The sequence below is a fragment of the Peromyscus leucopus genome, chromosome 14 (assembly GCF_004664715.2).
Source record: "Peromyscus leucopus breed LL Stock chromosome 14, UCI_PerLeu_2.1, whole genome shotgun sequence".
NCBI classification, from domain to species: domain Eukaryota; kingdom Metazoa; phylum Chordata; class Mammalia; order Rodentia; family Cricetidae; genus Peromyscus; species Peromyscus leucopus.
The window spans coordinates 39,737,077-39,759,627 of NC_051075.1; the positions used below are offsets into that span (position 1 = coordinate 39,737,077).

At 43.1% G+C, this 22,551-nt stretch overlaps 2 protein-coding genes across 4 annotated transcripts in view; one reads left to right on the top strand and one right to left on the bottom strand.

The window, feature by feature from the left end:
• The first annotated feature begins 221 nt into the window (after nt 1-221).
• LOC114683910 (JNK1/MAPK8 associated membrane protein) lies at nt 222-19,162 on the top strand. 3 transcript variants are annotated; one of them, XM_028858283.2, is made up of 7 exons: nt 222-644; nt 3,357-3,448; nt 4,002-4,156; nt 6,638-6,844; nt 9,261-9,442; nt 15,430-15,506; nt 18,159-19,162. In XM_028858283.2, exons 1-7 carry the CDS (start codon nt 641-643, stop codon nt 18,375-18,377), a joined length of 936 nt encoding a protein of 311 aa, XP_028714116.1. In that variant the 5' UTR covers nt 222-640; the 3' UTR covers nt 18,378-19,162. The 3 variants fall into 3 exon arrangements, with proteins under 3 accessions (XP_028714116.1, XP_028714131.1, XP_028714124.1); XM_028858291.2 differs by having other exon boundaries at nt 229-644; nt 3,375-3,448; XM_028858298.2 differs by lacking the exon at nt 15,430-15,506 and having other exon boundaries at nt 18,159-18,374.
• The window catches only part of Ccdc175 (coiled-coil domain containing 175), a 63,971-nt gene continuing 60,079 nt past the window's right edge, over nt 18,660-22,551 (bottom strand). The window contains exons 20-21 of the mRNA XM_028858274.2: nt 19,540-19,677; nt 18,660-19,007 (exon numbers count right to left, since the gene is read on the bottom strand). Coding sequence (XP_028714107.2) covers nt 19,583-19,677 — 95 coding nt within the window. The 3' untranslated portion in view covers nt 18,660-19,007; nt 19,540-19,582. The remainder of the gene's footprint in view (nt 19,008-19,539; nt 19,678-22,551) is intronic.

Genomic DNA, 22,551 nt, shown 5'->3' on the forward strand with positions numbered 1-22,551 from the left:
CGGGGCCTCGAAAACTAGACCGCGAATGGAGGCGGGGCTTCAGAGACTGGACCACACGGCGGGGGCGGGGCCTCGAAAACCTAGCCCGCACGGGGGGGCGGAGCTCTAGAGACTGGACCACAGGGCCGGGGCGGGGCCTCGGAGACTCTCACGCACCAGGGGCGGGGCCTCGGGGGATTTAATCGCACGGCGGGGGCGGGGCTACTGAGCCTTATCTAGGAAACGGGGGCGGGACCTCTGGGTCCAGTCTAGGAATCGCTCGAGGCCGTGTAGACTTGACCGGGTTGGAGGCTGGGCCTCGGTTCCGGCCTTAGCTCGGTCGAGGCCCCGATGAGTCTGGACCCGGAAAGGGTGGAGCCTCTGAGCTCAGACCCGGAAGCGACAGAGACGCTTCCGAGCCTAGACTAGGAAACCAGGTTGCTGGGATCCTAGGCCGGAGAGTCCGCGAAGTGCATCTCAGCCCAGCGGAGAAGGCGGTGGTGGGGCGGGACCCGGAGCCTAATGTAGCAAGGGCGGGGTTCCACTGCGTTCGCCAGGCTAGCGGGAGGCGGAGCGGCGGGGAGCGCCGTGGCCCGGATGTTCGGGCGCTGCGTTCGGACCGGCTGATCCCCGGGCTTCTGTGGAGAACCTAGCCTGGCCAATGGGTAAGTGGCCGCTTAGGCTGCGAGGGGGCTCTTGTCTTCGTGCCTGCTGTTTTCCCACCTCCTTGCCTCGGGCTCGCCTCCGGCTGACAGCTCTCGAGGGGCGGGCAGCCTGGTCCTTTGCTGCTCTGCACCCGGGCTCCGACTTCGCCCGGGGTTGGGATGGTCTGCTCCGGAATGGCTGGAGATGAGCGCGGGGCCGTGTGCAGAAGGCAAGGCGGAGGCTTTGTTGTGCTCTTCCTATGTTCTTTCATTCATTCCTTTGTTTCTTTGTCCAGGAAAGCGTTCCTGATGGTTGACTTGAGAATTAGAAGTGCTGATGTTAGTGCAGGGAAGCAGAAGCAAGTTGCCACATAACTTGTTTTTTTCAACCTCAAATGTAAATTTTTGTTTGTTTGTTTGTTTGTTTTTTGAGACAGGGTTTCTCTGTGTAGCCTTGGATGCCCTGGAACTCACACCAGGCTGGCCTTGAACTCACAGAGATACATCTGCCTCTGTTTCCCCAGTGCTGGATTTAAAGGCGTGCACCACCACACCGGGCATCAAATGTAAATACGTTAGAGCCCTTCACCAGGGGCCAGACTTTTGCAGAAAAAAACAAGGTCAGCATTTTAGCCGTAGTTCACCAAAGATTATGAAGGGTGATTGTACAGTTGTTAGGTAAATGAGCTTTGCTTTTGTTTGTAGTACTGATTTTCAGGCCTTGGTTTTGAGATCTTTTAGATGCAAAGCCCATCGAGAAGGGACTTCCAGTGTCTTAACTTTCTTCTCAGAAAACCTGAAACAATTCATTCCATGTATTTAGTTCATTAGACTTCAGTTGCTGTAAAAAATCATGTTAAGAGACTGGCTGGAGAGATGGCTCAGTGGTTGAGAGCACTTACTGCTCTTCCTGAGCACTGGGGTTTCATTCCCAGTACCTACACAGTGTCTCAGGACCCTCTGTAACTCCAGTTTCCCAGGATCCGATATCCTTTTCGACCTCTGTCTTTTGACCTCCACTGGCACCAGGCAGGTACATGGTGCACAGACATAAATGTAGGCAAAATGCATACACATGCCAACGATACTATAATAATAAAGTCTTTTGATAGTCTAAAATAAAGAAGCATAGGTTAATGTCTTTTTCTTTTTCTTTTTTTTTTTTTTTTTTGGTTTTGGAGATAGGGTTTCTCTGTGTAGTTTTAGTGCCTGTCCTGAATCTTGATCTGTAGACCAGGCTGGCCTGGAACTCACAGAGATCCACCTAGCTCTGTCCCCTGAGTGATGGGATTAAAGGTGTGTGCCACCACTGCCTGGCATAATGTGTGTTTCTAAAGGTACAGCAGGTTTTATTTTTTTGTTGTTGTTGTTGTTTTGTTTTGTTTTTTAAAAAAGCATGGGTTAAAAAGAGATGTCAAGTACTTGATAAAAGTGAAAATATCAAACGTGAGACATTTTAGACTGCGTTTAAATATCAACTGAGGCATTTTAGGCCGAGTTTTTCTGTTTGTTTGCCCTTGAAAACGTAAGGACAAACAAGTCCAGTCTACAGGAATTTGAAAGGAGAAAGGGCTGTAACCAGAGTCTCCACATTGTGAATGCATGAAAAAGCAGAGGAGATTATTGTTCAGAGATAATAGTAAAGTGTGTAAATTCGCATGTAGCCCGCCATTGTTTTGGACTTATTTCATGATATAGGGCAGATTCTTAGGGAAGACAGTCCACTGTCCGGACCTCTGGGGACCTTCATGGCCCTTGTTCCGCACACTCCATGTATGGTTATTGAGCAGTGAGGAGAATCAGGTGCCACTGGTTCAAAAGATGCCTTCAGTAATTTCTCCTGGATGAGGTCCAAGATGATTGGGCGGTCCTCAGAGTTTTGTTTTAAAAGGAGCTGTTTTTAATTCTTTCCATATCTGTAAGAAATTGATTGTAAGACCGTGGTTCTCAAGTAATTGATCAGAAGCTCAGTGTCAGCACTGGTGAAGTTTACCCCTGTCCTCAACAAACATAATAAAAGCTAAGTTGATGCTTTTATATGGAGGTGAATTGATTTGTTTTACAGACCTACCCTCTGTTCTGGAATCCTCTCTCTCCTTGAGCCTTTCTGCTAATGTATTCTGTTATGAACAAAGACTGTCCCTATGTGTGTACCCAATGTCCCAGCTGGGCAAAATGAAGACTAGTGACCTTCTATCAGTCATTTATCTTAATTAATTTTTTTAATCGTGTGATGTGTGTGGCACTGGGATGTGCCTATCGGAACACACATGTGGAGGATGACAACTTTCTGGAGACCTCCCCTTTGCCATGGGCTTTAGACTCAAACTCCTCAAGTTAGTTCAGGTTTGCTCAAGTGGTGTCTCTCAGGCCCTCTATCAGTGATTTTTAAAAAAAGATGCTTATGACCTTATAATCAGTGAAATTCCAAGTCTAGTCATAGGGACTGCTTCCTGGAGCCGTTGGGAAGCTTCTGGGTTAGGTGCCTGGGCCTAGAACCTGCTGGGCTGGGTGAAGACCAATATGAACAATAAGGGTGAGCAATAAGATGTACGTGTAATTTCTGTAGTGTCCCAGTGGGAAAGAATTTAAAAGTAAATGCACCAAGACTTGTCTGTTACATATCATTTAAGAGAGATTCAGAGACTGCTGTCCATGACTTCAGCTGTTATCACATTATTGTTATTTATAACCACAAAAGATGTTACTCTACTGGCGTTTGTTTTTAAAAAGCTGTCGATATTCAACCAGCATGCCTTGGACTCTACTGTGGGAAGACCCTGTTATTTAAAAATGGCTCAAGTGAAATCTATGGAGAATGTGGGGTAAGTCCTGTGTTAATATTATTTTATTTTATGACCTACTTACTTTGGAAACATTTTCGCATGTCGAATTTTTTAGATATATTCATGAATATGTGTAAGAATGTGGTATTAAAAGCCTTATTTATATTGGCATGCTGATAATTATATTAAAATCTTTCTGGATAGTCACAGATATTAAAAAATATTTTATAATGTCTAATTACTGTTTAATGATCTATCAGAGTGTTTTGTATAGTAAATTAACATGACAACTTGAGAACACTTCTTCAGTAATTTTTATATGATGCTGTTAACAAGGGTTTTCATTGAACATTAGCAGTTTTAGCAATTAAGTGGAAGGAATCTTCACTGAGCATTTTGCAGACAGCACAGGTGATGTGGATTTCTTGAAGTGTTTCTTTTTTAGATTTCTTTCTATTCTGCTTACAGGTTTTCTTTTTTAATTTCTAAAAGCTACATAGGCATATTAAACTGTTTACAATAAAATGGGATCCCTTATAGGAAGATCCTAAAATACTGTTTGTCTATAAAGCAGTGTTTTTACATGTTGTAGGTGTGCCCAAGAGGACAGAGGACGAACGCCCAGAAATACTGTCAGCCTTGCACAGAATCCCCCGAACTCTATGACTGGCTCTATCTTGGATTTATGGCTATGCTTCCTCTTGTTCTACATTGGTTCTTCATTGAGTGGTACTCAGGGAAAAAGAGGTGAGCACATTCTTACTGCATCGGGATGGGCGAGTGTTGGGATACTGCTCACATATTGTGATGCTGAGTACACAATCTTTAATGACCTACACCCTCAGCCCGACTGTCATTTACAAGAATAATTACTCTTCCCTTGTTTTGGAGGAGAAAACCTGTTTTCCTTCTCTTTATACTTTTTTTTCCTGAAGCAGGAAAGCAATGGTAAGACACATCCTAGTAGGTGTCAATGACGCTCTGCTACAGAACGTTGTTTCTCAACGATGATGCGTACTGAGTTTCTGCAAAAATTGGTGAGGATCACAAGCTGTTACTGTTTTAGAACAAATACTTTATAACTTAATCCAATTTTCTATGTGACCTAGCATAATTATGAGAGATGACTAGTACACTGTTAGTGCATTTATTGAGCAGTGTATTTTATGTTTGGAAGATCAAAGGAAGAGAGAAGATATAGAGAAAACAGACAGGTACATGATGACGCTATAAATCTGTCCTAGAGAGGTAGTGAAATACTCTGTTGTCAACATCTGGAGTCACAAAGAATGGGGAGAGAAATTATGCCTAATAGGATCTAAAAGACTTAAAAAGAAATGCTAAAACATTGGTAGAAAAAAGATGGAGAGATGGTAATGTGATCTGAAGTGGTCAAGGTGTGGGTTGTAAACGAAAGAAACGTAATAATAAAGGCAAGTGTAGTGTTCTTGAGAAGTCTGTGCCTGGTCCCCCTACAGGGACTGGGAGGCAGAGTCTTCCTTAGCTGTCAGTTGTGTTCCTCCACTCTCAAAGTGAGTTTTACCTGCTTTGGTCTTTGCACTTTCTCCCATCTCTTTTTGCCGCCTGGCACTGTGGAGGCAGATGCGAGTGTGGTGTGGTTGAGAAATGAGAGCTGAGAGTGGACCGGCAAAGAAGGACAGGCTGGGTCCAGGGGCCCGGGAGTGGGAAGTCTCGTGGGCAGTTCATAAAGCTGGGGCATAATTCCAGAGCTTATATCAAAGAGCACACGGTTGTCCACACAGTGGAGTGTGAGGGGGAAGCCTGCCCGAGGAACTTGAAGCAGTGTAGCCTGGCCGAGGGGGTATATGGGAATTGTGGTAAGGGATATCTTTTTCTGAAATGCAGGAGATCTTGAAGTACAGTCTCACATCAGCTGTAGTGACACAGATCTGAGGAATGTATCATTAAATGCTCCTGCCCCTGTGCAGGGGAGGGGGGGTCACAGGACATACTTCCACAATGAGAGCTGCAAGGTACATAGAGAATACAGTCCTGTGGGACCACCATCATGGATGTGGTCCTTCGTGGACTGAAATACTGTGCAGTGTATGACCATGGGTATAGAAGTGGAGTTTTGGAATCCACTTTTATTTTCAAAGATCATGTGGTTGACTATAGATGGATTGAAACACGATGAAAAGATTCCTGTCACTATGACTTTATAGTATGAGCTTATTTAAACTTGTGCATTCAGTACTTTTATGTCTGTGAAGTAGTCCAGTTCTGCTAATTTAAGAGCTCATACGACCCTCATGAAATAACTGAATTCTGGAAAAAAACTAGACATGAAATGATCTCTAGGGATTCTTCTCTTTCAAAAAGTGGACAAGGGGCTAGAGAGGTGGCTCAATGGTTAAGAGCACTTGTTGCTCTTGCAGAGGACCCAGGTTTGGTACCCAGTAGCCACAGGATGGCTTACAACCATCTGTAGTTCCATCCCAGGATATCTGACCCCCTCATCCATAACTCCAGTTCCAGTGGCTCCAACACCATCTTCTGACTGCTACAGGCACTCACTAATAAGTGCACATACATGCATGCATATATATAGGATAGTAATTATATCAGTCAACTTGTTAATTAACTAGTTACTTAATAATTAGATATTAACTGGCTAATTAGGTAAATAGTAATTAGCCGATTGATTAACTGGCTAATTGATGTTTTGAGATAGGATCTCACTCTGTAGTCCAGGCTAATGTGTAACTCACTATGTAGCCCAGGCTGGCTCCGGATTTGCAGTACTCCTTTTGCCTAGGCCTTCAAGTACTGAGATTGCAGCCACAAGCCATGACACCCTGTTAGACTAGAAATACACTACTACCATCTGTGGAAACCAGGAAGTGGTGCATCCCTGTCCTCACATGGCAGAAGGGACAAAGAAAGTTCTTCTGACCTCCTCAAAAAAAAAACAAAACAAAACATTCAAATCTCTTCCTTGAGGATTCTACATCCCTGACCTCTCTCCCGAAGGCCCAGCCTCCCAACACTATCACACCAGAGAGTGTATTTCATTGTAGGAATTTTAGAGTGGACAGACCTGCAGACCACAGCCGCGGGGCTGTCTGAGGTGCTAGCATGCTCGGCTTGTCTGATCTTTAAGAGTAACTTCCAGACTGGGCTGAAACACTGAGACTCGGTATATGAACTGTGCCCTGCTAGACTGAAGCACTGACGTCGCTCTGGGGTTGTGTCCCTGTTTCCCAGCTCCAGCGCCCTCTTCCAGCACATCACTGCGCTGTTCGAGTGCAGCATGGCGGCCATCATCACCTTACTCGTGAGCGATCCAGTGGGCGTCCTGTACATCCGTTCCTGCCGAGTACTGATGCTCTCAGATTGGTACACGATGCTTTACAACCCGAGTCCAGATTACATCACCACAGTGCACTGCACTCATGAAGCAGTCTACCCACTGTAAGTGTTTATGTAGACCCAAGACCTCTGAGAAGGAAACGCTCGTAGATTCCATTTCAAAAGATTGATCGTTGTAAATATCTAGGTGCAGGAAGAGGTAGTAGAAAGAATTTTCTTCTCTGAAGGCATACAGAGTGTAATAGGAGGAAACATTATTTTTGTTTTTAAGACATAGTCTCACTATATGTGCTGGGCTGTCCTCAATCTTATTATCCTGCCTCAGCCTCCTGAGTACTGGGATTCCAGGTATGTATTGCCATGCTCAGAAAGTCAGAGAGAGTGTGAGAGTGTGTGTGTATTGTGTTGGAGAATAAACCCAGCACCTCAGGCATACTAGTAAACTGTATTGTCAGCCCAGTATATCTTAGCGATAGAAAGGAAAATATTTTTTGATGTAAAAAAACAATACATGCACTTACACACACATGCACACGTAGATACTTAGGAATATGTTTTCTATGTTTAAAGAGATTTTAAAAAAGGAACCTTTGGGGATATACAATAGAGATACAATATTTGACAGACAGGAAAAATGTGTAGGATCTAGAAATAGAAGAGTCTGGGTTTGAATTCTGGGTCTGTCAGTTACGCTAACATGAATATGTTTACAGTGTTACATAATTCAGGTTTTTCATTGGCAAGTGAGAACAGTGCCACATAGGGTGCTGTGAGGATGAAATGACTCTGTGTATTAGCTGCCGTGTGCCCTTTTTACTGCCAAGCTTTATGGCCTTCAGATTACTTTTGCATGCATCTATGTAACTATATTTCATAAAAACTAATAATGACGTCTGTTGATTTATTATAGAACTATAACTCTGCTTCAAGTATTGTTTTGTCATACATTAAAGACTTGTAGAATTTGATCTTTTTATATTTAGAAAACAAGAATGGAGTATCATTTAAGATATGTACTCATTTCATTTAAAATTAAAATCAGACTCATTTACTACTAGTTGGTATTTATGGTAAAAATATCAAATTAGAAGGAAAATGGCAAATGGATGCCCTGAGCCCTCTTCCTGTGCCCATAATAGCTACTCCTGTTTTTAATTCTGTTGTCCTTTAAAATCCTAATGGTGATAAATAAATTAATGGCAATTGTAGAAGTTTGTTAATTCAGGATGGACACAAATAGTATTATAAATAGGGATAGAGTCCAGATATGGCTAGCTATATCAGCTAAAAAGGTAATTGAGTTATAGGTAATTATGTAAGAGACTGCAAGGTTTATTTTTTGCTGATAAAGTTAATTACACATTCCAGAATCTTCTCTAGGTGATTCAAGCTGTCATTGCTTTCTCTTGTCTTGTTACTTTTGTTAATACTTAAATCAGCTGAAGTATTACTACACATACCTTGACACATGTACACATAATAATGAATCTCTAGGAAAGATCTACCTTTTTGTGTATTTATATCTGTGAGACTGTACGCCATGTGTGCAGGTTCCATCAGAGGCTGGAAGATGGTTCCAGATCCCTTGGAGGTGAGGTGACAGCTGGTTGTAAGCTGCCTGACGTGGTTGCAGGAACTGAACTTTGGTCTTCTGTGAGAGCATTATACCATTTGAACTGATAGCCATCCCTCTAGTCCCAGTAATTTTAAAAGTCAAATTCAAATCAAATCTATGTTCAGACTACTTACCTAAATTATGAAAAGCACTTATGTCTTTTTTGTTTCTATTGAACTTTTACTACTTTTGTTTAATTGACATGTCCAGTCATGCTGATTGAGATACATCATTCACATGTATCTGCTGTATGTTGCCTGTTTATATACATTTTTCATAGCTGTGTAGTGTCCAGTATGCGTTCACATCCCTAGTGCTCATGTTAGAAAGCTGGGTGAAGCAGCCTGAAATACCAGTTTGGGCAGGCTGAGACGGGAGTAAGAGACCCTGTCTCAAAAAATAAGGTGGACAAGACACCCACCATGAACCTCTGGCCTCCACCGGCGCATGCGTGGGCACACATGCCTGTACATGAACATGCATGACACCTCTCAAAATAAGTACAAAGTTTTAAAATATATAAACATTGTTGGGATTGTTTTTTGAGCTGTATTTATTTACTTTTATGTGTACGAGTTTCGCCTGCATGTCTGTATGTGCACCACATGTGTGCAGTGCCTGCTAAGGCCAGAAGAAGGTGTCACATCGCCTGGAGTCAGAGCTTGTGAGCTGCCTTGTGGGTGCTGGGAACCGAACCCAGCTTCTCTGCAAAAGCAGCAAATACTCTCAAATGCTGAGCCGTCTCTCCACCGCCCTCTTTAGGATTTTTGAAATATTTTCAAACAAACAAAACAGTGTATGTGTTTGCTTGTCCTGCCTTTCACCAGTCTGAATATCTTAATGGGTAGACGTAACAAGGATGGGAGTGTGTTAAACAATCTCGATGCATTCCTCATTTTGCAGATACACCATCGTGTTTGTTTATTACGCATTCTGCTTGGTGCTGATGATGCTTCTCCGGCCTCTGCTGGTGAAGAAGATCGCCTGCGGACTGGGGAAGTCTGAGCGGTTCAAGAGCATTTACGCCGCGCTTTACTTCTTCCCCATCCTGACGGTGCTGCAGGCCGTTGGTGGAGGCCTCTTGTGTAAGTGTGACGCCAGTGTTCTCCTCCCAACTAAAGTCTCCAGCTTTTTCTTTAAAGGCACCCTTTAAGCTTTGAAGGCAGGCCTTAGTGGAGTCCTTTGCCGAAACATAGTGTTATTAAAAACAGAATGGAACAGAGCTTCTCAACAAAATGAGACTGAAGTTTGTAGCCAAACTGGAAGATTTAAAACTCTGCACATAACAGTTTAAAAAGTAGCTTTGTATACAGTAGGTGAAAATTAGGTTGGCAGTAAGTGTTGTTTCCTGTCGTCTTAGATTTCTAAGGCCCTTTATAAAAGTCCTTTCTATATAGTTAAAAAGGTGTTTGGTAGGATAACCATTCATTCAGCAACTCTTTAGGTTAAACTGTATCTCAGAAGAACGAGAGATAAGTCATCATCAAAAGGCTCAACCGTACTCCCAGGAGGTAAAGCAGAGACTCCAGATAGCTGAGGAAACCTAGGAGGGGACTTTTGAATACATTTCCATTTTCCAAAAACATTGTGTGTTGCATAGTGGTTTTTCTAAGAAGTCTTCCAAGAAGCTGAGGACAAGCCTTTTGGCCCAGGAACAGGCAGGGATGGGGATTATACAGCCTGGTAGTGTAATTTGGTTCAAGGCGAAGGTGAAAGGAAATTGGAGGCTAGTTGGGGCCTGTTCCTCCTCATGGTCTAGCTCACGTCTCACTTGCATAGTGTCTGAGAACACGCAGGCGCCCTCCAGCTCGTTCTCATTCAGACCACCACAGGGACCTCACCGAGATTTGAGTAGAAGAGTGACGTGATCAGATTTCCATTGTAGAAAGCTAACTTGATAGCACAGTGGACTGTCAGAGGAGAAAAGCTGGGATCTGCCTGGAGATGACCGCAGTAAACGGAGCCTGACTGACTGACCCAAACAGAGCAGCGCCAGGATTCGGAGCCACTTCCAAGGAAGGATTGCTAAAACAATAAATTAAATGCAGGGATTGGGAATGAACTGGAAGACTAATCAAGGAACTTTCTCTTTAAATAACTGATAGATGGGTAAACAGTCGAGGAACTTAATTTGAAGCACTCACAGCATGTCCCAGAGGTTGCAGGTAGTAATTTACAGCAGTCGGTAGAGTTTGGAGGGACTGTCTAGGATGGAGTTAAGCACTGTCACCCGTTCACTTTTGAGTCACTCCCTCACATAGTAGGTGCCTTCCTGCATGTCAGAGATGATCTGGACCCACCCTGCTCCGGGGTGTTTCAATCCTTTCTCTTCAGGATGCTTGAGGAAGTACTCTATGCAGAGTGGAAGGGAGGGATGCTACTTTTCGGGCAAATACTACCCAGCTCATTTCTTCTGTCATTAATACTTCCTGTTACAACAAGGAACCTCTCCTTTAGGATCTTTCATGCTTCTGATCCTTGGACAATGTAACTAGAGTTTTTCTCTCTGGTCCCTTAGCCCACTTATAAAATAAACACACCGACTCTTATATTATTTAAACTGCTTGGTCGATAGCTCAGGCCTACCATTGTCTAGCTCTTACTCTTATACTCAGCCCATTTTTGTTAATCTATATGTCGCCATGTGTTCTGTGGCTTTACCTGCTGTCTCTACATGATGCTCCCTGGATGGCAGCTCGTGTCTCCTCCTCTCTGTCTTCCTGTCCCTCGGTTCTCCTCTCTGTTAGTCCCACCTATACTTCCTGCCTGGTTACTGGCCAATCAGTGTTTTATTTATTAACCAGTCAGAGCAACACATTTGCCATACAGAACATCCCACAGCAGAACAAGATTCACTAGGAGAGCCTAATAGACCCTTCCAACTTGGACAGCAGTAAAGAGCTAGAAATGATGTCCTCAACCCTCAGGAACACATTCTGACTCTGGTGGACTCAGGCACTGGGGTGACCAAGCTTGAGCTTTTCGATAATTTGGGAACCACTGCTAAGTCTGACTAAAATCCTCATGGAAGCTCTCAGGCTGTTGCAGATCTCTCCATGAATGAGCAGTTTGGTGTTGGACTCTATTCTGCCTATTTCATGGCGAAGAAGTGTCTGTGGTCACAAAGAACAAGGATGATGGAGCAGTGTGCCCGAGGGTTTTGTGCCGGCGCAGCTTCAGTGAATGTGCAGACCAGGGTGAACCCGTTAGCTGGAGTACCAAAGTGATCCACCCGAAGAAGACCGACCAACGGAACACTTAGAGGAGAAGGGGTCGAGGAGGTAGTGAGAAGGCACTCACTGTGAACCAGCTGTCCCGTCAGCCTCTGTTGGGAGGAGGAAGAAGGGAAGGATGAGTGATGACGAGGTAGAAGAGAACAAAAGGAAGATAAGGACAGTGACCCCTCAGACTGAAGATCAGGTGAGGAAAAGAAAAAGAAACGAGGGGACTTCAGGGTGAATGCATTGGTCAGGAAACGCTGAGCGAGACCATGCCCGTTTAGGACAGATTCTGAGGACACCTCTCAGGAGGAATATGACAGATTCTGTAAGAGCCTGTCCAGGGACTGGGAAGGCCTCTTGGCAGTCAAGCACTTCTCTGTAGTTAGGATGGAATTTTGGGCACTGCTCTTCCTCCCTTGGCAAGCTTTTGACGACTTTGAGAATAAGAAGTGCAATAACATTGAATTCTGTGTTCGCCAGTGCTCATCGTGGGCAGCTGTGATGAGTTGATGCCCACATCTGTGTCATTATTGACTGGGGATTGCCCCTGAATGTCTTCCAAGATGCTCCAGTAGAGCAAAATCTTGAAAATTTCCACAAAAGCATTGTTTGGAAGCACCTTGAGTTCTTCTCCGAGCTGCCAGAAAACAAAGAACCAGAAGTGATTCTGTGGGGCATGCTAGGAATCAAAAGCTTGGAGTCCCTGAAGAGCCCACTAAGCAGCCTGCCTCTCCGAGCTGCTGAGCTCTCTGCCGCCCCTTCTAGTCTGGAGATGGCTTCTCTGTCAGCACAGGTCTTGCAGGAAGGAAACTGAAGTCTGTACTCCAGTGAGAGCAAAGAGGAGCTAGCCAACCCTGCTCTTGAGAACAGAAATGGATGTTTAGGGGATGCCTCACTGGTGAGTACTGGAGGCAGCAGCCTGAGGAGTTTGGTGGGAGGAGGCTGCTCTCCATGACCAAGGAGCTTCAGGAGCTACCGGAGGAGGAAGAGGAGGAGAGGAAGGCGGAGTTTGAGAACGTCCGCACACTCATGCAAGATGCCTTGGGTAAAAAGGTTGAGGAAGCGGTCATCCCTGTAGGCTTGTGTTAACAGCCACCTTCAGGCCAATGTGAACAGATCATGAAGGCCCAGGCCTTTGTGACATTCCTGTAGCGGGCTGTTTGACAGCCAGAGGACATCTGGAGAGCAACCCCAGCCACCCCATTGTGTAGGCCCCAGAGAAGGCCGAGGCTCACAGGGATGTTAGGGACCTGGGGCACTGCTGTTAAACGTCTCTCTGCTTTCTTCTGGCTTCTTGCTTGAGAATCGCCAGACACTCCAGCCAAACCCATCCATGTTCATGTGATGCCTGGCCACTCAAGCAGATAAGGTACCAGCGGAGGAGCCCAGCATTGCTGTTCCTGATGGTACCTCCTGCATGAGTATGATGAGGGTGCAACATTTCACATGGAAGCAGATTGGGTCCCCCGGAAGCCTGGGCCCTCTGTATGGTTTCCTTACTACTCCTGCAGAGGCCTTGGGTGACCCTGACCCACCCGGTCTCTCTGCTTATGTCTAGTGTTCTTTTTCTTCTTCTGTCCTTGTGTGTCTAAGGCAGGAAAATCAATTACCTCCCTCACCTGAGAGCAGGGTTGGGTGTTGTATATTGTTGTATATTGTTTTTGTATTGTCTTGTCCTGGAATTAAAATATACAAATTAAAAAATAAAATTACAGGCTGAGCAGTGGTGGTGGCGCACGCCTTTAATCCCAGCACTTGGGAGGCAGAGCCAGGCGGATCTCTGTGAGTTCGAGGCCAGCCTGGTCTACAGAGCGAGATCCAGGACAGGCTCCAAAGCTACACAGAGAAACCCTGTCTCAAAAAAAAACCAAAAAAATAAAAAAAATTAAAAATAAAATTCCAAGTAGTTGTCTTAATTCCTTTAGCCTAACTTTTGGTGCCTCTGTGTTGAAGCTCTTAGGAGCTGGAAGAAAGCGGAAAGCTGTGGGAATAAGGAAATGGTTTGGAATGTTAACTCAGGGAGATAGCCAAATAGTATTCTTCCTAAATGACAGCTATTGTAAAGTATTTTACAATAGTATGTAAAAATGTTACAATAATATGTCAAGTATGGCAGAAATAGTTGGAGGAGCATTAAACTAAAATTTTGGAATTTTATTTGGAGGATCAAACGGTTCTTATTCATTTTATGGTCTGCTGCATTAGTCACAGAGGGCATATACCAAATTCTTGATTTTGGAAAAAATAAGTTTTGTTGTTATTTTTTTATTTTTTATTTTTCGTAGGCGATATAGCAAGTGTGAGCACAGTCCATGGGGTAACTTCTGGTAGCTTAACATCCTGGTGGGTGATGCCTCGGGAGGGAAGGCCGGAAAGGCCTGGGAGGTGGTCAGCAACACACTTCTGGCTTAGAATACTCTGTAGCCAATAGTTCAAGTGTGATCCACATCTGACCCACCAGGGACAACATGCTGTTTCCCAGGCCCTAGCCCAGACCCAGGTGCACAAGATAGGTTGCTTTACATCCTATGTCTAAGGACCACTCTCAATCCCGTGTCTCACCCAGTAGTGCCTGCCTGTCCCCTGGAAGTTGGGGCTTTCTTAGCAGGTCATAACCACATACAGTTAGCAGTGTTATTCAGGTGGGTGAGTTTTTTGTTGTGTAGTGGCAGATTGAGCATGTAATCACTAACATAAAAAGTTACAGATATTATTAACTCGCTCAATTCTAAACTAAGTTGAACAGGCCTGTTGGTAATTGAGGCTCTGGCCACTGCATCCAAAATTAATGTTTCAACTTGTTCCAGATGTGCTTTGTAGAATAATTGCGAGTTTTATAAATTGAAGTTATTTTAAAGTAATCGTTTAGAAATACTTCAGGGTATTTTCTTCTCAATTTGCCTATTTTGTGTGCTATAAATTTAGACATAGTAGGAAAGGGGAAATGGTAATGTTTGTAGGGAAAATTTTTGCTTGAGATGTTATTGCTATATTGTGTTTGAAATAAGAACTTCCAGAGTTTTGCTAGGAAGAATACCAAAAGAGTATTAAAAAGTTTGATGACAAATAAACTTTTCTAAAGACAGTGAAAGCCGAGTTACTCTCATGAATAGTCTTCTCAACTAAGGTTCCCTTCTTGGGCCATGAAGCCGAAAACCGAGTATTCTCTCAGTTGTCCTGTTTGGTACACAGCTACCATACAACGTACAGTGCTACATAGACGCATTCTAGATACAGGGGTGAGAAGTTGATTCTTCTCAATTAATCCTTTGGCTGGATCAAATCTCTTATCTTCTCCCAGGTCTGAGATAGATTTCCATTTTTTTAAAGAGATTGAGGGCCTGGTGCTGTTAGTACACGCCTTTAATCCCAGCACTCGGGAGGCAGAGGCAGGCGGATCTCTGTGAGTTCAAGGCCAGCCTGGGCTACAGAGTGAGATCCAGGACAGGCAACAAAACTACATAGAGAAACCCTGTCTCAAAAAACCAAAAAAAGAAAAAAGAGAGAGAGAGATTGAAAAAAAAAATCAAAATTTGTTATCATGTGAAAATTATATGAAACTCCTATTTTATTATTTATGAAATTTTGTTGGGACAGAGGCATAGTTGCTCTTATATGCGTCCTGTGCTGTTTGCATATACCACATCTGTTGAGTTGAGGTGTTGAGATGGAGACTGTGTGGCCTAGAAGGCCAAAAATAGTTATAATCCACTAAGAATTGGCTGTCAGTTCCGTCTTAGGATGATAGGATTCAAGTCTCTGAAGTGCTGAGAAAGAATTCAGAAGAGCTGTGTTTTATGTGATGGTTTAATTTGTTAGTTTCTAATGCAGTCTCTGTGTTTCTTTTCCAGATTATGCTTTCCCATACATTATATTAGTGTTATCCTTGGTTACTCTGGCTGTGTACATGTCCGCTTCTGAAATAGAGGTAGGAATTGGTTTTCCTTTGTTACAGTTCTGCTTTGTCTTTTAGATAAAAACTGACAATTGAATGGAATAGTGCATATGATATGGTAAGGTATACTACTTGGTTCAGTGGTCCTTGGCTAACTGATGTCACTTGTACCTCCTTAGATAATTTTATGAGCGGTTGCATGGGCTGCATTGTATCTTGGGAAATTAGGGAAGTAGTCAGTGCTCTTATCCAATGAGATGAAGAAAAGCCATCCAGTATAGTATACCCGTATAGCAACATGCAGTTATCCACACGTTGATACTATTCTGAAATATACACAGAAATGCTCTACTCCACACAGAACTAATTTTAAATTAATTTTACTAGAGATATCTATAATTATTCATTCCATACCGGCTGTATCTCCCTCTCAGTTTCATGTTTGGTTTGGATGTTTTTGCCCTACGGTATTTTGTTGATTACATTGATACTTGTACTTTAGTTCTGATTGGCTCCTTGGGATAAGCCTTTTGTACTTTTAATTTCTTAATATCTCAGTGGAAAACCACTGTAATGAGTGTCTTAGTTAGGGTTACTATTATTATGATGAAACACCGTGACTAAGCAGCTTGGGGAGGAAAGGGCTTATTTGGCTTATGCTTCCGTATCACTGTTCATCATTGAAAGAAGTCAGGACAGGAACTCAAGCAGGGCAAGAAACCTGGAGGCAGGAGCTGATGCAGGCCATGAGGGGTGCTCTTACTACCTTGCTCCCCATGGCTTGTTCAGCCTGCTTTCTTATAGAATTGAGGACCACCAGCCCAGGGATGGCATCACCCACAATGGGCTGGGTTCACCCCCATCAGTACTAATTAAGAAAATGCCCGACAGCCTGATCTTATGGAGGCATTTTCTCAGTTGAGGGTTCCTCTTTTCAGATGACTCTAGCTTGTGTCAAGTTGACGTAAAACTAGCCAGGACAAACAAGGAACCTTATTTTTTAAATATTTTTAAAAGTTTTGCATTGTATATGTTGTTTTAATTTTGTTATAGTATATTTAAATTATTTCATTATAACATTTTATTTATTTACTTGTGTGCATGTGTGTGTGTCCAAAAGCCTCAGTGTCTGTGTGGAGGGCGGTTCAGTTCTCTTCCTCTATCCTGTGGGTCCTGCCTTTACCTACTGAACCATCTTGTTGGCCCCATTATGTTTTGAATTCAGAGTATTTTTGGCCAAAAATATATATTTTGATTCATTGATAGGTAGGTCATCGTTGTAAACTAGACCTACACATTTTTAAATACTTTATTTATAAGGAACTAAAGTATTATCAGTTTACAGTATGAGCAATAAATGAGAAAAAATATATATTTGACATTCTAACTAGGACAGGTGTATTCATAACACTTTTAATCAAAGTGGGCAGTTTTGTACATCTCTTCTGTAATTTTCTAATTACGTGGCTTTCAGATTCTGTATCTTAGGACAGCACATTTGCATGATTGCCATTAAGTACCTTCACAGCTCTGATTACAAAGCTCTATCAGAAGCGGAACTCCCAAGAATTGAAAAGCCCAATGCATAGACCCTTCCATGCCGTGCTCTGGCTCTGCTGCTCACGGCAGTTAACGTGTGTGCTTTCGCAAACTTCTCTTGTTCAAAAGGACACCAGAGAAAACAAGTTAACTCCTTTGAGAGATGGTTGTTGATGCCTCTTTCTCTAATACATTGGTGACAGTGTGAGATGAGGCCATACCTGGAACACAGTGCTTAGGCAGGGTTGGTGATGGAGGAACTGAATGGGGTGACTGGATGGTGATTATTCAGCTCACCCGGTTTGTAGACGAGCCTCATTGCTCCTTTGTAACCTTTAATCAGCGTCCCAATTAGATTAATCAGAGAAGACAGGAAATTAGTTTTGACTTTTCGTCAACCAGGAAAAGATTAGCGTTTGTGTTGGAATATTTGAATACAATATGCGTATTTACGAACGAGCAATGCTCCTTTAGGTCAGCTGGTAACTCTTTAGGTTCTCTGTCTCCATGTGCCTCCTCTGTAAGATGTTTGCAGCCTTCAGGTAGCTCTGTTCTCAGCAACTGAGCACAGGGCTCTGACTCCAGATGACACTCCAGGTCTAGATGAGCCCTCGAGTCACTTAACTGAAAGAAAAAGTTGAGGAGTAACTCACTGAAAATTCCCTGTCCCTGTGTTTGTTAGCACATTTGCATGTTCCTTTTATATTGATTTGATCCTTTGGGTCTCTCCATGTGATCACACAGCCTGACAATGAAAAGAAAATCAGGTGGTTAGTGAGTCGTTTCTGTTGTCGCTGGAGACAGCAGAGTAGTGAAGGCGGGGTCTCTGGAGCTGCAGTGGACCTGGGTGCGAGAACATATACTGTGGACCTCCTCTTCTAGTTCACGTCTTCCTGAAGAAGCTCACGTTCCCCGAGGGAATGCTGATGCAAATGAGGACCAAGAGATGGGTTCTAGGCTCAGCGTGGCTGTTGAGGGCCTTTGCGACCATCTGGACAGTGTGGTGGCTAGACTGGGCGATTGGGGCAGTTCTTGAGTCCTTTTTAGTGTAAGCATTCAGAGTCCTGGGCCGTGACTGTGTATGAAGACCAGTGGTTAGCTGACTTGTTAATCTGTGTTCCTCTTCTTTCTCATACACAATCACAGAACTGCTACGATCTCCTGGTCAGGAAGAAAAGACTCATTGTTCTCTTCAGTCACTGGCTACTGCACGCCTATGGAATAGTCTCCATCTCCAGAGCGGACAGGCTTGAGCATGACCTGCCGCTTTTGGCCTTGGTACCCACACCAGCCCTGTTTTACCTGTTCACTGCGAAATTTACTGAACCATCACGGATACTCTCAGAAGGGGCCAATGGACACTGAATATAAAATGCCAAAAAAACAAAACAAAACAAAAAACCAAAATCAACCAACCAACCAACCAAAACAAACAGAAAAACCCTAGAAAGTATTCTTAATAAATTAAAGAAGAAATTAAAATGTATTAATAGCATTCTGTCATACATGGGAACAAGAGTGTCTGGATACCTTAACGCTTGTTTTTTATCTTTCAATTTAACGGACCTTGTGATTAGACTTGGAAATTGCACAGCATCATGGCTCTGTGCTCTGCATATGTTACCTATCACACCGGAAGTCCACACAGGAAGTTGCAGTTGTGCTTTGGAGCACAGCTGTGTTTCTGTGTGCCTGTGCTGTTGGGAGTCTCCCGGCTTTGTGTGAAAACCTTTTATCAAGTATATTCGGAGCTCCTTTGCGTGATGTCATTATTCCTGCTTGTGATCTGGGCGTTGACTTTCCCCTGTAAGGAATTAGGAAGGCAAGCGTACTTGTGGAGTGTGAGGTCAACTACAGAAGCAAAGGAGGTTTTTGTCGATGTCTATTTATTTTCACCAGTGCAGTATTTTAGTAATATTACAAAAATAAAGCATAATTTATATGAGCTTTCTGTGTATAGACAGTTTGGTTGAAGACATGTTCAGATTATTGTTCCTGTAAAGAAGAAAACAATAAAGAGTTTAACTGTAAAATAATTAAACGTTCTAACAGTTGAGTCTCTTTTGCCATAGTGATCATGAAGTAATTAAAAATGTTAAGTATTAAGATTAATATCTCTTTTGTCTACTGAATAAATACACATACTCTCATCCTCTCATATTTTATTTCTTAAAATACCTATGCCACATTTTATTAATTAAGAGACTTTTTTTTTCCAGGTCATGACATTTCTGAGTCAGGATCTTATAACTAAAAGTATCTGAGATAGAATGAAATAGAGGAATACATAGACGGTTCCCCTGTGGCTGGTTTTGGATAGGTAAATGGTCATGTTCATACTCTGAAGGCTTTGAGAGACTCATGTCACAGCCATGGAAACAAAATAAAAATTTTAACACTTAGTCTAATGATCTGGCCTTTTCATGTATCCATTTGTAGTGTTTGAAAGGTTATTCACTGATTCTGCTCCATGGCAACTTTGAAGACTTACGTTAATGCCAGGAGATGTGAACTTAGGTGCACTCACATTGCCCGTGGCTCTCTGGGATTCTCTCGGTTGTTTCTGTGGGCTATTTGCTGGCCCTTGTTAAGGCATTTCTCCTAATACGAATGGCCAGAGGAAAATGGACCATTTTCTTCTTCTTCTTCTTCTTTTTCTTCTTGTCTGTAAGAAGAAAGTTTTACGTTCTATTGTATCTTACACGGGTTTTGTGGTTGTTAATGTCCACTAAAATCCCGAGTTGTTCAAAGAACCCTTGAGTGGCTAATTATGAAGTCTGTACCTGAGAGATGATGTGTCAGGTTGCCATGACCACCACTGGGCCCATTGCTTTGGAGCTGTTTTTAACAGTTACCTTCCTGTGTACCGTTCTAGCAAAAAAGTATGTATAAAGGGAGGAGTCATAAAAAAAATTACAGTGCTCTAAAGGCAGGGATTGTCAGGGTACTTAATACCTGCATTTTATAATCTGCTTTCATAGAAACTAGGTTATCAATATTGTAGCCACATTGGTTGCTTATATTTAGTAAATAGTTTGGTAAAATGTGTTTATTAAAGATGTGCGAAATAGCCCTTATCCTGGCTCAGCGCCCCAGGCCACACTGTAGGTTTTACCGCTGTGCTACAAAATAGCCCTATCCTGGTCCAACTTGGTCTTGAATGAGGCCCTTGGAATACATTGTAGTTTTTAACTGCTGTGGGCTATAGTAATTATTTTGCGAGTCAGACCTGAATCATTTGGTAGGCAAATTTTTTTCTTGATTTGGGTTTATTGATGAGTCTAATGACATGTTTATCTAAAACTATCAGTTTTATAAGACTTGACTGCTCAATGGAGCCATGTAGAGATTTAAAAACCAACATCCCTCCCCCCGCTCCTTGTGGAATGCTTAAGAACCACTGGCTTGAAGGGTTTCCTAATCTAGAGCTTGGTTTTTCCAAGAGACCTTCTAGGTTTGGTTGGGTTGGGCTGGCTTTCTTGAGACAGTCTTGTTTTTGAACCTGGGGTGATCTGGAACCTCTTTCAAGATAACTTTTTGACAATTTTTCAGCAAATGACTTTATTTTTTCTCTCTGAAGTGTCAATTCTGCTGTAACTATAAAATTAAAAGTAGTTTATTTTTCAGAATTAAATGCTCAAAATGTGCATAATAGTATTGAGTCATCTTTCCATCCTAAAAATGAGACGACAACTTTGACAGTTGTAAGAGTTGATTTTTTTTTTAAAGTCTTTAAAACATTGGGTGATCTAAAAAGGTCTTCTGCAAGGAATGTACTATTTGGTCAATACAAAAACACTCATGTAACCTAAGTTACTGTGTATAATGCTCAAGGGATTTGGAATTGTAGCTGAACAGATAGTTCTCAAAATACAGAGGACCAAGAAGTAAAGGGTGGGGGGAAGGCAGCAAGGTGGGGGTCTGAGGGGGTGGTAATAGGACACATGTGATATGAGGTGGAAATGATGACGAGGCTCTAGGCTGCAAGGGGGAAACTGGAGGGGGGGCGAGAAGACATGTGATATGAGGTGGAAATGATTACAAGGCTTTAAAAAGTAGAGCTCACATGTTTTGTTCTAAGGGTTTATTTGTTTTTGCTTCATGTGCACGAGTGTTTGCCTGCATGTACGTAGGTGCATGGCTGGTGCCGAGGAGAGGCATTGGATCTGCTGGAACTGGAGTTACAGACGGTTGGGAGCTGCCACGTGGGTGCCGGGAACCAAAATGTGCCTCGGCTGCCAAGGCAGCAAGCGCTTTTGACCACGGAGACGTTTCTCCAGCCCCAAGCATGGAACTAGAGGTTGCAGGGCTGTCACTCAGTATTTTACTGACTTTTGAAAACTATCGTTTTCATTCGTAACGAAAGCACCGTTTTCATTTTGGTTCATTGTAGGTGTTCACTGTTGTGCGGTCTGGAAACAAAATCGGTCTTCATTTTCCCTGTGTGACCCTGGGCTTCACTTGTGGGACCAGAAAAGGGAATGCCAACGTCAACATGCTAGTTCCAGATGTTTTCTCTAGAGAGTTCAGTAGTGAACGGTCTAGACTTGGAGGGTCGCATGGCCTGTGCCACGGCCACTCTGTCAGTGATGGCATAAAAACACAGGCATGCGTAATATGTGAATGAACAGGGCTGTGTTTCTGTAGGGATCATAATAGGCATGGGAATGGAATTCATGGGAGGCAATGATATGAAATGCTATTGTTCTTTGGAGTTTTTCCAATTATTTAAAAGTATAAAACTCATTGTTATCTCTGGGTCCCCTGATGATTGGATGCTGACCTCTACTGTAGAGAATAGACTTGCTCAAATATCTTCACACGTTTAACATCTGGAAAAATGGCACATCCCTAAGAATATGAGGAGTTCAAAACTAAAAGCAGCAAGCAATTCTGCTACACTTCTCGCTTGTCTACTAGCTTTCCTCAAGGATAGCCAGAAAGACTTTTTGTTTTAGTTTTTTTTCTTCTTTTTTTTTCTTGTGGGTCTCACTATGTGGCTCTGGCTATCTTAGAACTCACTGTGCGGCTCTGGCTGTCTTAGAACTCACTATGTAGATCAGGCTGGCTTCAGTTTCTAGCTATAATCTAAGAACTAGAAACCATGGTCTAGAACCCACATTTCATGGTCTAGCCACATTTTAACATGCAAGCTTTCGTCTAGGTCTGGTTAAGTGCCCTGATGGAGTCGGGAGAGCCCCTGCTGTGAACCACAGGACACCAATGAATGAGTAGGCTCCTGAACTCTGCTTCATCTATTGTGATGGATGTGGTTGGGCCTCTCCAGGGAAGTGTAGAGAGCAGCCAGGTAGTCAGGGTGTACAGTGCATTTCACCAGGTTCCCCCAGGTCTGTACAAACAGCTTTCAGCAGAGGAGAGGACCCACGGCGTCCTGGCTGCTCAAACACCATCTCTTACCCAGGGAAGCCTCTAGAAAACAGGTTGTACCCAGTACTGGAATGCTTCTTAGCCCTAGCGCGTCCCCATGCTTTCCTTTCATCCGTTTTCACCTTCTACACCTACCTTTACACACAGTCTA

Bases quoted from the DNA above. Each gene is read 5' to 3' on its own strand.
- LOC114683910 (XM_028858283.2), top strand. The intron at 6,845-9,260 runs GTAAGTGTTTAT...CTCATTTTGCAG, and splicing joins CATGAAGCAGTCTACCCACT to ATACACCATCGTGTTTGTTT. The intron at 9,443-15,429 runs GTAAGTGTGACG...TTTCTTTTCCAG, and splicing joins CGTTGGTGGAGGCCTCTTGT to ATTATGCTTTCCCATACATT.